The sequence below is a fragment of the Acanthochromis polyacanthus genome, chromosome 13 (genome assembly GCF_021347895.1).
Source record: "Acanthochromis polyacanthus isolate Apoly-LR-REF ecotype Palm Island chromosome 13, KAUST_Apoly_ChrSc, whole genome shotgun sequence".
Taxonomy (NCBI): Eukaryota; Metazoa; Chordata; class Actinopteri; family Pomacentridae; genus Acanthochromis; species Acanthochromis polyacanthus.
In genome coordinates, this window is record NC_067125.1 from 9,612,263 (window position 1) to 9,624,907 (window position 12,645).

Here is a 12,645-nt window from a genome sequence, read left to right on the forward strand (position 1 = left end):
CAATTACCAGAAATCCACACTGATGTCTTATGATGATTCTAAATCTGTAGCTTAATTTGCTAAAGAGGATTATAAACAATGTTCTGGAAGGAAATGCTAGACCAGAATCAAAGACATTAATCACAGTATCAGTCGTTGTTCAACTGTTTAAGGCAGCAGATGTAATCAAGGCAGAGAACAATGTTAGCATTTATTAACTAAATGCATCATTAATGCGCTACATCTGAATATATTTCATTTGCCATCAAATAATTCCTCAGTTAAGCCGTTTCTTTATACTATTCTCTTGCTTCATCATATGCATGTTAAAACACAAGATGGTTTCAGATGGAAAATAAAAGTTCATTCTACGAACTCTCTGAACTAAAAAAAAAAAGAGGTCAACATGAACACATGAGCACAACAACAGAGATGCTGCTGCAGTGTTTCAGGCTGTGAGGTGAGACATGATCAGTCCTTTTCTTTCATAGTGATCAACTTGTCACTTGACTTGATATCAATACAAAAGCAAGACTTTGTATCGATACTATTGAGGATAAATCTACCTGTCCCTCTTTGAAACTGTAACTTCTGAGGCAAAAAGCTTTTCATCCTCGGCACATAAGTCTTACCTTGTATATGCTCATGTTACTTCACTACTTGGCAGAACTTTCACACGCTGAAAACAATTGCTTCAACCAAAACCTCCTATGTGGTCTCACTTATACTTTCATTTTATTTTCACATGAGAAAAATGTCAGAGTGGCAATCTAATCACAATCTGGGCTACCATCTATGGTGCCTCAGTTACCGTCGACAGCTAATCTGAGAAGAAGCTGCAAGCTGCATTTGCAGTCAGGTAGCGAAGCTGGATATAAGCATGCATGCGACAGTTGACATGCCTGTGCATATCAATGTTCACAATAAGCAACTGACAGCACAAAAGGACACAAAGACACTGAAGAAAATAGGAAAATACTGGATTTTCTTGATAAAAGCCACTAGGGAATGTAAAATCCTGTGTCAATTGTGCATAAATGTGCCTGAGATGTACAGATAACATGCAGCGTCACTGTCAGTAATAAATGTTTAGTACATACTTTTCATTTAGCCCCCCTTTTTAGCTGTTTTTTGGGCATTTGAAGTAAAGAAATGCATTATTTTAGGTTATTTCCAGTGCTATTCATTTGTTATGGCCTCTTACTTTCAGCAGCTCTTCTACTCTTTTAGCTGAGCTGAAGGAACTGTGTCAAATCATATCACATCACATAAAGCATACATGATCATATAAAATTACAAATTGCATCTGTATAATAATGGCATGCTCGTTGGAGGCAGTTCTTGATCAGTAATGAATTAAACAACAAAAGAACTCTGCATTTTGTTATTCAGTGTTTGCTTTGAGTCCCTGATCTGTAAGAAAAAACAGTGACTCAACTTATGTCTGCTACAGTAGTCTGAACAGAAAAACACAGGAGTGAGTACAGAGCAAAAGCAATCTTTTTCCTCCTTTTTTTGACGTGCCCAGCCCTACGCTGCAGAATGTGAATCTGGACACCCTTTCCCTGGCTGATCCCTCAGGACCCACAGCCCTTTCCAGCTCCACATAGGAAGCCCCATGCATTATGCATCACCACCCAGGCCTATTTTGGAGCAGAGAAGGAAAAAAAATCAAGAGAAACATTGAGCTTCCCAGGCTCCTGCAATCAGTCCCACAGTTGCTCATGTTTCTGTGGAAAACGAGGTCTCGTTCCGACCATACGGAATTACCAAGAGGAAAACATGAAATATTTAGCATTGTCATCCCCTTCTCCCCTCCTCTACTTTCCAGCTCAAACTTCCTGAGGGAAAAAGTAAGAAAAAAAAGTAAAAGATAGCAGTGAGCTTACAGTATGTTTTCTTCTCCTGATTATCTGGAAAGGTTTCTGGGTTAGTGGGCAAGGAAGCACCATGTGGATTGTTGGAGGTCAGGATTGTGAGATTTTCCCCTCAGGGGATGGCGTGACACATGCAGAGGTGGAACATGGGATTTGATTTATGGTGAGAAGAATGGGTTCGGATGTGGGCTGGTACAGGCGAGATCAAAGCATGCGAGTGGGAAAGTGATGATGGTCAGGCCAGGTGAGGCATTCGGCATGCACAAATGGACAAACAACCACGCTAAAGTGTGTACAGTATATGCATACATTCATGACAGCAAACAAATGCAAATGGCACGGAGGCTGCTTTCCACAGCTGCCATTTGTTTGAGACAGGCAGCATCTACAGCACATACAGGGTGACCTTGACACACAGTACCTCCACAGGTACCTTGCTTTGAGAATGTGACTGTGACACCTGAAAGGGCCCCGTCTATTGACATCAAGGCTGTCCAACCTGCAGACCTATTATTTTCTGCTCTCTAAAGGACTGCGCACAATTTGTGAGTGTGTAGAAACCATAAAAATGGGCTGGCACTCACTTCGCTTTTGTCCTCTGTCTGAAATTGTGAAGGTGCTTTTTTTTTTAGCATGAAAATGTCATTTTCTGTCTGTGTGTGTAGGCATGCATTCCCTCTGTACGTGCAACAATCTCTTCTTACGTGGTTGTTTTTCTGCTTGTACCGACGCATGTAACACCACGGCTGAGCTTCTTTCATCTGAAAAATAAAAGAAAAAAAGAAAAAGGCTTCCATAAGGAGGATAAAAGCAAAAATCATTCAATTGTGTGGGAACACTGGGGCCCTCTCAATTCTCGCTGGGACATCAAAGCACACAGCAAGACGCTGCACTATTAGAGTCCATGGGTGGGATGAAAATATATTACAAATATATCTACTCTATGCTGAAATCCACAACTAGGGTTTCATTACAAAGAGTAGACTCCTCTCAGTCATTCATCTCCTCGGAGGATTGTGATTAATGTGACCTTTCATGTTTTTAAAACAACGGGGAGGAGGAAGAGATGGGAGAGATGAGAAGGCCACTGCGGGAGCTGCATGGGGATGTAAAGACTTAGTAATGCACAGCTTCGAATGGCACGCTAATGAAGCAAATTGAATTGAATCACACAGGATATTGAAATTGCATTGCAGAGGGCGACACGTCTTACAGTTAAAAGATTAAGCTGTGATACAGAGATAAGAAAGTCGGTTCTCAGAGGAGGAGAGGAGACGCGGAGGAAATAGAATTGTGAGATTATTTCAAAGCCTGTCAAGCCTGTCCGAGGTGCACCAGCGTACACACACAGTCGACATGCCGGAAAGCGAAAACTCACATTCCTACCCATTCATGTATGATCAGCTTACAGGAGGAGGGCCAATGCAGCGTGTACGCCTCCAAGGTGATGGGGCGCTAGATGTGCCATTAGGCGTGAATTAGACAGAATTACAAATAAAGTTGCTGTTGTGCATTATTAAAACTATCCTAATTGCATTTGCATAGGTTTATGAGACGCTGTGCACATGTGTGAGCATCTTTGTGCGTGTCAGTGAGCACGTGAGGCAGGAGGCACAGAGATTCTTTCTTATAGGATTGCTTGTCATCCTCTGCATATTTCAGGCCTGTTTCAAATTCTCATCTCTTCTTCTCTGTGTAGTTACTTGTGTCTGTAGTTACTTCCTCTGTTCAACCTGACAAAAGAGAAAACACAGAGCAGATTTCCACCAAGTCGGCCTCTCGGTTACCAGATGGCGCTTTGTCATCTTAACTTTGATCCCAGTGTAACGTGTGGTGTTATTTTGCACGGAGAGCAGGACATTGCGACTGCCACAGGAGGAGCTTCGGCTCATGTGTACCAACATTGCCCCTGTGTGGTGAAATGCAAAAACGTGTTGAGAGGAAGCTGGAGAGGAGCAATCAGATGATTTTCTTAAGTGTGGATAAATAAGTGGAGATAAATAAGTGGAGTCTGATGCATTCTTGTTGTGCAGATGCAGCATTGTAGTTCCATTTAGTCAGAAGTAAGTCCATGGAATCCTTAAATGCCTCTCCAGTTATTGATTAAACCACTAAAAACTTATCTCTGTGTATCAAGGTTACAAATATTGAAGTTTGTTTTTCCGTAAAATCTCTCAAAATGTCTTAGATGCAACTCTACAACATTGTTTATTCTAGAATGTGCAGATCTGTAAAGTCTCCACTCACTAAGACACTGTAAAACTGCAACACTGGCAAGTTGTGATACTGGAGTAAGTCACACATTAGAGTCCAAATCATTTCTAAATAATACTGATACATAAATTTCCACCTTGTAAGACTAGTTTCAGTAGGCTTCTTACTATGAAATCATGGCTGTCTGAGTCTGTGTTTTTGAGACTGTCAGTATTGTGCAGTTTTCAAGCAGAAATTCTCAGTCATTGTGTTGACGGTTTATTTCAATCATAGTGCAGGTTCCAGCAAATAAAAACACCATATGGTCATGTTATCAAAGTAGAACTGACTCTCTGATATTCACCCTGGGTGGTCTTTAAGTATTTCTCTCAAACATTAAATATTCATAAATGAGAGATGCAGTATTTAGCGCCGTCGCCTCACAGCGAGAAGGTTCTGGGTTTGAATCAGTTCAACTTAGGGATGTTCTCTCTGTGCATGTGTGGGTTGAGTGCAAATACATGTATGGTAGGTTAACTCATGATGCTAAATCTTCCATAGCAGTGTGTGTGTGGATTGTTGTTTGTTAACCTTGTGCTAAACTATGATCAGTATCCATTGGGATGAGCTCCAGCCCCACAGGATAAAGCAGGTTTACCTAACGGATGCATGGTCCAGGGGGAATAACATTCTTTTTCTGAAACGTTTCACAAAGTTAACCAATTTGCTTCATTGGGACTATGTGGGTGTGGTTGGACTTGATGTGATCGGCCAAGGCTTGGCAGCAGGAGCAGACAACCCACCAGCTGTCATCACATTTTGCCTCAGTAAGTGATATCATCCTGTTCCAAGTGAGCCTCGCCTACTGCCCACAGCAGTGGGAAGCAAACAAAGCAAAATACAAATGCAGGAATCCCTCATGACAAAAAAAAAAAAATCAAAAGATTTTCACAATGGACAAAAAAGTGAGCATTTCTAAAGTACTCTAGTTGTTATACTAAGTCGATTTTCAGAGTCTTTCAAGTTTCTGATTCTGTATTGCACAATAACCCTACTTGTCAGTTTTACCCAGGTCTTAAAGTGAAATTCAGTCTCGACTAAAGTTACTGAAGATCACCTCACTAAGCTACATGTGGAATATATGCAACCAAAAATGCATTTACTGGCATTTCAACATGCAGCATTGTAAGTTGTTGCTTTGACTAAAATAAGCTACATTTATTTTCCAGCCTTTTAAATGAGTCTTTGTCATGACTGACACACACTGATGTGTCAGTTGCAGGTAGATATTGCTGTGTCATTTCTATGAAAAAGCATGTTAAAATTCAGCTTTAAATTATATAGCAATTTTTTTGACCACCTAGTGCACTGTCACATTACCACCTGAAGCTGTCTGCAGTTTCCTACACCTAGCATTAGCATTTACCTGCAGTCATTGTTATGTATGTCTATTATTCACACTTTTTTTATCTCCATTTTGGAGTCTCTTGTGAGGGAAATAACTTTATGTGCTAAATGTTCTACTATGCTCACTAGCGAGTAGGGTCTGTGTACAGATCTGGTAATTGGATTTTCCGTTCTGAAACGGGTATTGAAAAACAAAAAACAAGTGGTTATTTGATTTTTTTCGTTTCAAAATACAAAAGATAAAATTGAAATACAAGGCGTTTTTCCTTTTCATGACTAAAAATGAATATACGAAATTTTTAAAAAATGCTTTGATTTTCATTTTATATTTAGAATAAAAAGAAAATAAAATTAGTAAGAGACAGAAATGAAAAAAGGTCCATTTTGTCATTTTCTGAGACCAGAAGTGGTCATTAGCAAGGGTGGAGCCAAACAGAGTGCGGTGCATAGACTGTAGATTTAAAAAAACGTTAGTTTTCATGGTCAAAATGAGAATTCAGGTGGCCGATCTTAAAATAAATCAATACTGAATTTTTTATAGAGCGTTAAAGTTTTGCGAAGTCAGGGGGCGGGCCTACTTGATTGACAGTCTGGAGGAGGAAGCCGAGACTCCACTCTCCTCGTTTGGATTAACTCTGATATGATCACTGCTGGTTTATTTATGGAGCCGCAGAATCTTTTCCACAGATAGTTTTTCCTGCCCGTTGGATTATTTGAACAAGTTTTCCCTCGCCAGAAAAACAGTTTCTTCCCCTCTGCTGTCGGACTTATGAACAATTAAATAACCTTCATTTACCAGTCACTTTATTCTTTTTACTTGGACTCATTCTGGTTGCACTTTTCTATTTGCACTATTCGGTTCTGGGAAAAATGATGACAACCATTTTGCTTCCTCTTTAAATTTTATTAATATTATTATGAAATTTGATTTCAAATTTTAAAATTTATTTAATGAAATTTAATTTTAAATTTACATTTTGCCTGTAATGATTTTGAGATCCAGGAGGTGTCAGTCTGGAGCGACACAGTACCGACAGTATCAATGCAGTTTGGTGAGTGTGCCACAACGCTTCATGAGGCCTCATCGACTCATCACTAATGATTAGTAAATGTTACCACCAATTATAACGTCACCATTGATCAGGGAAAAAAAACAACTATCAGTTCATTCAGAAACTGTGGGGTTAACCCTAAAAACATAGACATCAACAGCAGTTTGTTTCAAAGCAGAACACCCGCCGGTTCTCGCTAAAGAACCTTTCAGACCAACAATTAATTGACAGTTTTGTTCTCATTAAGTTCACAGAGTCAGCCAAAATAATGCATACGCACATCAGGAAAAGAAAAACTTTTATAAATATTTCATATGTATCAGTACTTCTACACATATAGATACCTCTTTCTAAGTTTGATCAAATCAGAAGAACTCTGTCCTGCTGTACGATGTTTTCCCAACAGATGGCGCGACCCTCATGAATGGAGCATCAACAAGTGACGTCTACAACAGAACAGAAATGTCTGGAAGCCAGTGGCCTCCACTTTGAGCACCTCCTGTAATTGTAGAGGCCAAAGATAACTTTTCTCAATCTCATGACGTCAGAATAAATTTGGCATTGAAATATTTATGCAAGTTTTTTCTTTTCCTGATATGTAAACATTATTTTGGCTGACTGTATGATGGGCTTCTGACAGGTCACCAGGCAACATCTTCTTATAATAATAAAAACCAACATACCTGCATTCTACAGGAGTGATTTTCCTCATGTGCAGGTAAAGATGTGTGAGGAGCTTAGAGATGACAGGAGCAGGAGTCATCATCACTAATTCAGCTTCCACCTAGAAACAGAAAGACCACAAACACACTGATCGACTCTCAAATGTTCAACCTCACAGCCTCAAAACATCTGTTTAGGAATTATTGTTTCTAAATTCTGCTGAAAACACTGACAGACATTCTCTTACAAGGTTGTGTAAAAAGCAGCCTGTCCTCTGAGCTACTGAGAAATCTTCCTCAAAGTTTCTACGTGTAAATCGGCTCAACAAAAACTAAAACCACAGTCAGAGATAACAAGCATTGCATATTATAAACAACTTTCTTTGTTAACTCAGACTTTCTGCTTCAACCTCACATAAAAACAGGAGTTTAACTCGTCAAGTGTCTGAAAATGAACAGCTTGTGCAGTTCTAGATCCAAAAGTAGGATGTTTCAACTCATGTTTTACTACAAATACATGCAATAATAAACAAATACAATGGCTGGTTGTTACTTTATTCACTATTAATGACACTTTATATACTGGATTGAACTTGAGCAGTGGAAGAGAGAAGGAATTTAATAAAACTACGGAAATTCAGAGAGGTAATGTTGCGCAATGTTAAATTAAGCGCGGTTTAATTCAAACCAGCTAAATGTTAAACTTCAGTGCAGCTGAACGGGTTTCAGTTTACCTTAAAGTAAAATAACTTTTTAAAAGCTAAAATACACAGCAGAGAGATACAGGTTGAGAAGTTCGTTCTAATAATGACGGCCAGTTACGGCAGCAACAAACACAGGTGTTCAGCTGTAAGTTAGCCACCTGTGTTAATTAGCCCGCTAGCTAACTTAGCTGCTTAGCTAGCTAACGTCCGGACCAACTGCCCAAACACGACAAAACACAACTCTTCACAAGTCGCTGACTTAACGTACAACAAAACAACGCTATTGGTGAGAAGAATATATCTTCTTACCGTGTTTTACTCCAAAAACAAGGTCAACAGCAGCCATAGATGCTACCAGACATGCCTACCATAGATCTATATATAGACTAGATAGCTAGCGCCTGTCTTCTCTATATATCTATGCTCTGACCAATCACTGCTCTCTGAAAAGAAGAGTACATCTAGTTAGAAAGTTGACTTTAACACTTACCGGTAGAGTTTAGCTCCACGTTTGGAGGCCAAAGTTGTTAGCAGCAGGGTCGATAAACACCAGAAATGTGGGCGCGACAGAGAGTCCTCAGCTCTCAGTCAGTCTGACCAATCACGGCTTCACACTTGCTGATGACCTCTTCCGGTCTCAAAAAAATGAAAAAAAAAATGACTTTTTTTTCCGTTTCTGTCTCTTACTGATTTTATTTTTGTTATTCTTAATATAAAATGAAAATCAAAGCATTTAAAAAAATCATATATCCCTTTTTGATCATGAAAAAGAAAAATGCCTTGTATTTCAATTTTAATGTTTATATTTTTAAACGAAAATCAAATAACCACTCGTTTTTTGTTTTTCAATACCCGTTTCAGAATGGAAAATTAAAATTACCAGATCCGTACATGGACCTGTCTGTCAATGCTTTAAATTTATGGGCCGCAAAAATAAAACCAATGAGCTGAGGGATGCTAAAAGGTCAAGAGCTTTTGGAAGTCTGCTGATAAGTCTCCATGGATTCATCACTGTGAGCAATGACAACTCTGTTGCACGTTGTTATTTTTCCAATTGTTGACATAAAAATAATGAGTGCAGCTTTAATTTTTTATTCTGTCTTTGTACAATCACTAACCTGATGCTACTGGAGCACTGTACAGTTTGTATTATGTAATAGCCTTTCAAAGACTTGAGAAAACACTGAAGAACCAGATATTAAACTGCATTTTCCATCAATTTCTGCTGCATGGTAAAATGAGGTGAAAGAGCACATTTGCACAGTGCAATGAGGTCATTATCTGTGTGGTAAAGGCAAGTGTTACCGTAGATCTAAGCTCCTTATCAGCTCTGATAAACCACGATACAAACTTGTAGCTCACCTTTGACCCTCCACATACAACCCCATCACCACAAGATCAATTGGGTGTCTCTGCCAGATAGAACACTGGACTGCTGCAGTTGTGAAACCATATCAGAGCGGCAGATGTTTGGTTTTTTTCCCAGTGTATCAAAGTGCTTCGGCTTCCCTGAAAAAGATCCAGCCAGCAAACTGTATTGATTATTGGTGCTGTTGAGAGATAGTCTCTGCTGGGTCATCTGAGATAAAGAATGGAGGAAGAAGAGGTATTAGATGGCTGGTCGAGATCAATTTCAGATTTGCTAAACATAAATAATGAACTGTTGTTGGGCTTTAACTTCAATACAAACCAACCAGCACATTTCCGTTAACTTACGCGATGCAGCTTAGACGTGTAACACACAGAAACACTGATATAAATATGTGCACACATGATCTCACTCTTGTAGATAAGATAGTCGAGGCTGATTGAAGCATAGGTGTCTTATCTCAAAGTGACTATGAAAGACAGCTTGAAGTCAAGAATCTTAGGAAACATCTCTGCAAAAGGGAACGTGAAAATCAGTCTGGATGAGTCAACAAAACATCTCACTTCAGGCCTTAAAAACTTTCTCTGACATGAAACCAGAGACACATCTTTCCCACTGTGACCTCATAAAAAACACGACCCCAAATGAAGTCTGTCCACGGTTCTCTCCATCTCCCCTCCATTCCGCCACATTAGAATGAGTAATTGCGGGATCTGGCTTGTTAGAAGGAAATGGGGATTGAAGAAAATTGCAGCAGACTCTTAAAGTGCATCAGCTTAATGCACAGACACAGACAGAGACGCATCCACTGCATTTAGTCAGTAATGTGAGGCCTTTATCACATGTAACACATGTACAGACAGATGCGTGAGGGAGCAGTGTGTTCACAGCACAGCAAGGCAAATCTTTACTTTATAGCATAAACTCACTGTCCTATCATGTGGACCCTGTCCTTTGGCCCACACAGAGAGAGAGAGAGAGAAAGAGAGAGAGAGAGAGAGAGAGAGAGAGAGAGTACTTATAAAGGGTAGGGCCCTTCAACAGTCTCTCCTAGTTTGACAACCAGACCTCAAAGCAAACTCTTGCCTCCACTGACACCAGTTCAAAATGCCTGCAGACTACAATGGACGCTGGGAGATGGTCAGCAACGAGAACTTCGAGGAAGTCATGAAGGCCATCGGTAAGTTGCACTCTTACAGCGTATATAAGATTGCTCACAAGGAAGGAGTGAGACTCGTAACCCTCTTTAAAAACAGGGATTAATTGGAGTGCTACGTTCAAAGACACAGCCAAGTAGGGAGGAAGGTTTGAGCAGAAAATCTGGCATGGGTGTGACAGAAAGGATGAGAGAGCAGCGGCATGAGAGGCAAAGATAGAGAGGAAAAAAAGAGGAGTGCTGTGGCACTGCTTCATTTCCTCATTGAGCTGCTGTCAGGCCAAGTTAACCTCCACTCTGTGAGCGGTTGCCGTCTGTTGCCACGCCAAATAAATATTGATTCACTCCTTTCTGCATTTTCATCCTCTCCATCCGCGGAAAAGGAAGACAGATTCCGACCCCGGATCAGGCAGCGGGCCAGCACGTCATCTCAGAAAAGGGGGGAAAATAAAAAAATAAAAAAAATTATAAAAGGCTCTCTCTCCTACTTTTGGCGCGTCATTGATCAGGCCTAGAAACATTTTCATTATTCACGACTCCATCTGCAATTCATAAAACAACCCTGGTACACTCAGCTCACACAAAATCCGGGAAATCCTCAATGCCTCCACCTCATTTCCATCGAGCGGATAGGAAAATGACATCCTTATGGAAATGGGTCAGAAATATCATTTAGATGGGTAAATATAGGGGCCTCATCTGTAAGAGTGATGGGAAGAAATTGAATTTTCACTTTAGGGCAAATGGGATATGAATATCTAAACGGTCAGGATGGTTGGTTCTCTTTGGCAAAGCCCAACGCTGAACAAGGCGGAGAAACTCATTTAGGCCTATTCTGACTCAGAGCAAGGTCATTTTTAAAGGGTAAATGAGACTGTCAAAAGGACCAGCAGGATAGGAATCATAATAAGCAGCCTGTGGTCTTGTGTGTGCTTCTGCAGATGTGTGCTTTTGTGTCTGTGCACACAAAACACACCAAACCAGAACGAGAAAATCCTTCACAGCTCCGTAAAACTCCTGCAAAATTCAACTTCTAATTAATTTTGCATGTGCATGCGCTTGCAGACATCGACTTCGCCACCAGAAAGATAGCCGCCCACCTGCATCAGACCAAAGTGATCGTGCAGAACGGAGACAAGTTCGAGACTCAGACCCTGAGCACCTTCAGAAACTACAATGTCGACTTCACCGTCGGGGTGGAGTTCGAGGAGTACACGAAGGGCCTGGACAACCGAAAGGTCCAGGTGGGATAAGTTGCTGAATCTATTTACTGTCAGAGCTCAGCAGTTGGAGTCATTACAGCTGATGCTTTAACTGCTGTTTCTGTGTGTGTGTGTGTGTGTGTGTGTGTGTGTGTGTGTGTGTGTGTGTGTGTGTGTGTGTGTGTGTGTGTGTGTGTGTGTGTGTGTGTGTGTGTGTGTGTGTGTGTGTGTGTGGTGATGGAACAGACACTGGTTACCTGGGATGGAGACAAGCTGGTGTGTGTGCAGAAGGGGGAGAAAGAAAACCGTGGCTGGAAACAGTGGATCGAGGGAGACATGCTCCACCTGGTGAGAAAAAGAGGTTGACATATTGGGGATCATAAAAGTTCTGACATAGTTTCCAGGCACTGAGGTTTTCCTGTGTGATCACTGCTGCAGATTCAGTCTCAAGGTAGCTGAATAAATCCAACACTAAAAAGCAACTCACCTTCCTTCATGGAAACTTTCCAAGTTACAGCACACTGATTAGCCTCCTATCTGTAGGCAATAACAATAAAACGGTGCTGATATAAATCACTGTCTGAAACACAAACATATAATCTGGCTTATTGTGTAATAATCATTTGTTGCTCCATGCTGGACTCCGGGTCTGAAGGTCTTTGGCTTCTCTTTCAGGAAATCCACGTCCTCGATAAACTCTGCAAACAAGTGTTTAAGAAGGCTAAATAAGAAGGGAACCCACTTCATCTGCTCAAAAGTCTCTGTTGTGGGTTCAGTGCTGCTGTCTATTTATGGTGTAATTGTGGAGAGCTGTAATAAATTAATTTAATACCACTGTTCTGTTTGTCTTTTGATTTTTTAATATGACTATAAAGTATGCACTATATCTCGAGAAAGTAGGGTTTTTCTCATATTAACTTCCGGCCACCAGTCCAGTTCTTGTCCCTTTAGTCCAGTAATGTTCCAATAATTAACTAATTCTATTCTACACAATGCCTTAATTTTGGACAAACTAGCTAGCAGGCTAACCATATAGCAAGCCAG

At 40.4% G+C, this 12,645-nt stretch overlaps 1 protein-coding gene and 1 long non-coding RNA gene across 2 annotated transcripts; one reads left to right on the forward strand and one right to left on the reverse strand.

Moving 5' to 3' along the window:
- Window positions 1-1,944: 1,944 nt before the first annotated feature.
- LOC127536805 (uncharacterized) lies at window positions 1,945-8,459 on the reverse strand. The gene is made up of 3 exons (XR_007945997.1): window positions 8,365-8,459; window positions 7,192-7,292; window positions 1,945-2,617 (listed from the first exon to the last, which is right to left on the reverse strand). It is a non-coding gene; the product is annotated as an uncharacterized LOC127536805 (long non-coding RNA).
- A 1,846-nt stretch (window positions 8,460-10,305) lies between these two features.
- Window positions 10,306-12,435, forward strand: LOC110950453 (retinol-binding protein 2-like). Its single transcript, XM_022193027.2, has 4 exons — window positions 10,306-10,423; window positions 11,465-11,643; window positions 11,848-11,949; window positions 12,277-12,435. The coding sequence occupies exons 1-4, from the start codon at window positions 10,351-10,353 to the stop codon at window positions 12,328-12,330; spliced, it is 408 nt and encodes a 135-aa protein (XP_022048719.1). The 5' UTR covers window positions 10,306-10,350; the 3' UTR covers window positions 12,331-12,435.
- The last annotated feature ends 210 nt before the right edge of the window (window positions 12,436-12,645 follow it).

Excerpts from the sequence above, each read along its gene's own strand:
- LOC110950453 (XM_022193027.2), top strand. The coding sequence starts at position 10,351 with ATGCCTGCAGACTACAATGGACGCTGGGAGATGGTCAGCAACGAGAAC. Across the intron at positions 11,644-11,847 it reads TGGACAACCGAAAGGTCCAG|ACACTGGTTACCTGGGATGG; the intron begins GTGGGATAAGTT and ends GTGATGGAACAG. Across the intron at positions 11,950-12,276 it reads AGGGAGACATGCTCCACCTG|GAAATCCACGTCCTCGATAA; the intron begins GTGAGAAAAAGA and ends CTTCTCTTTCAG.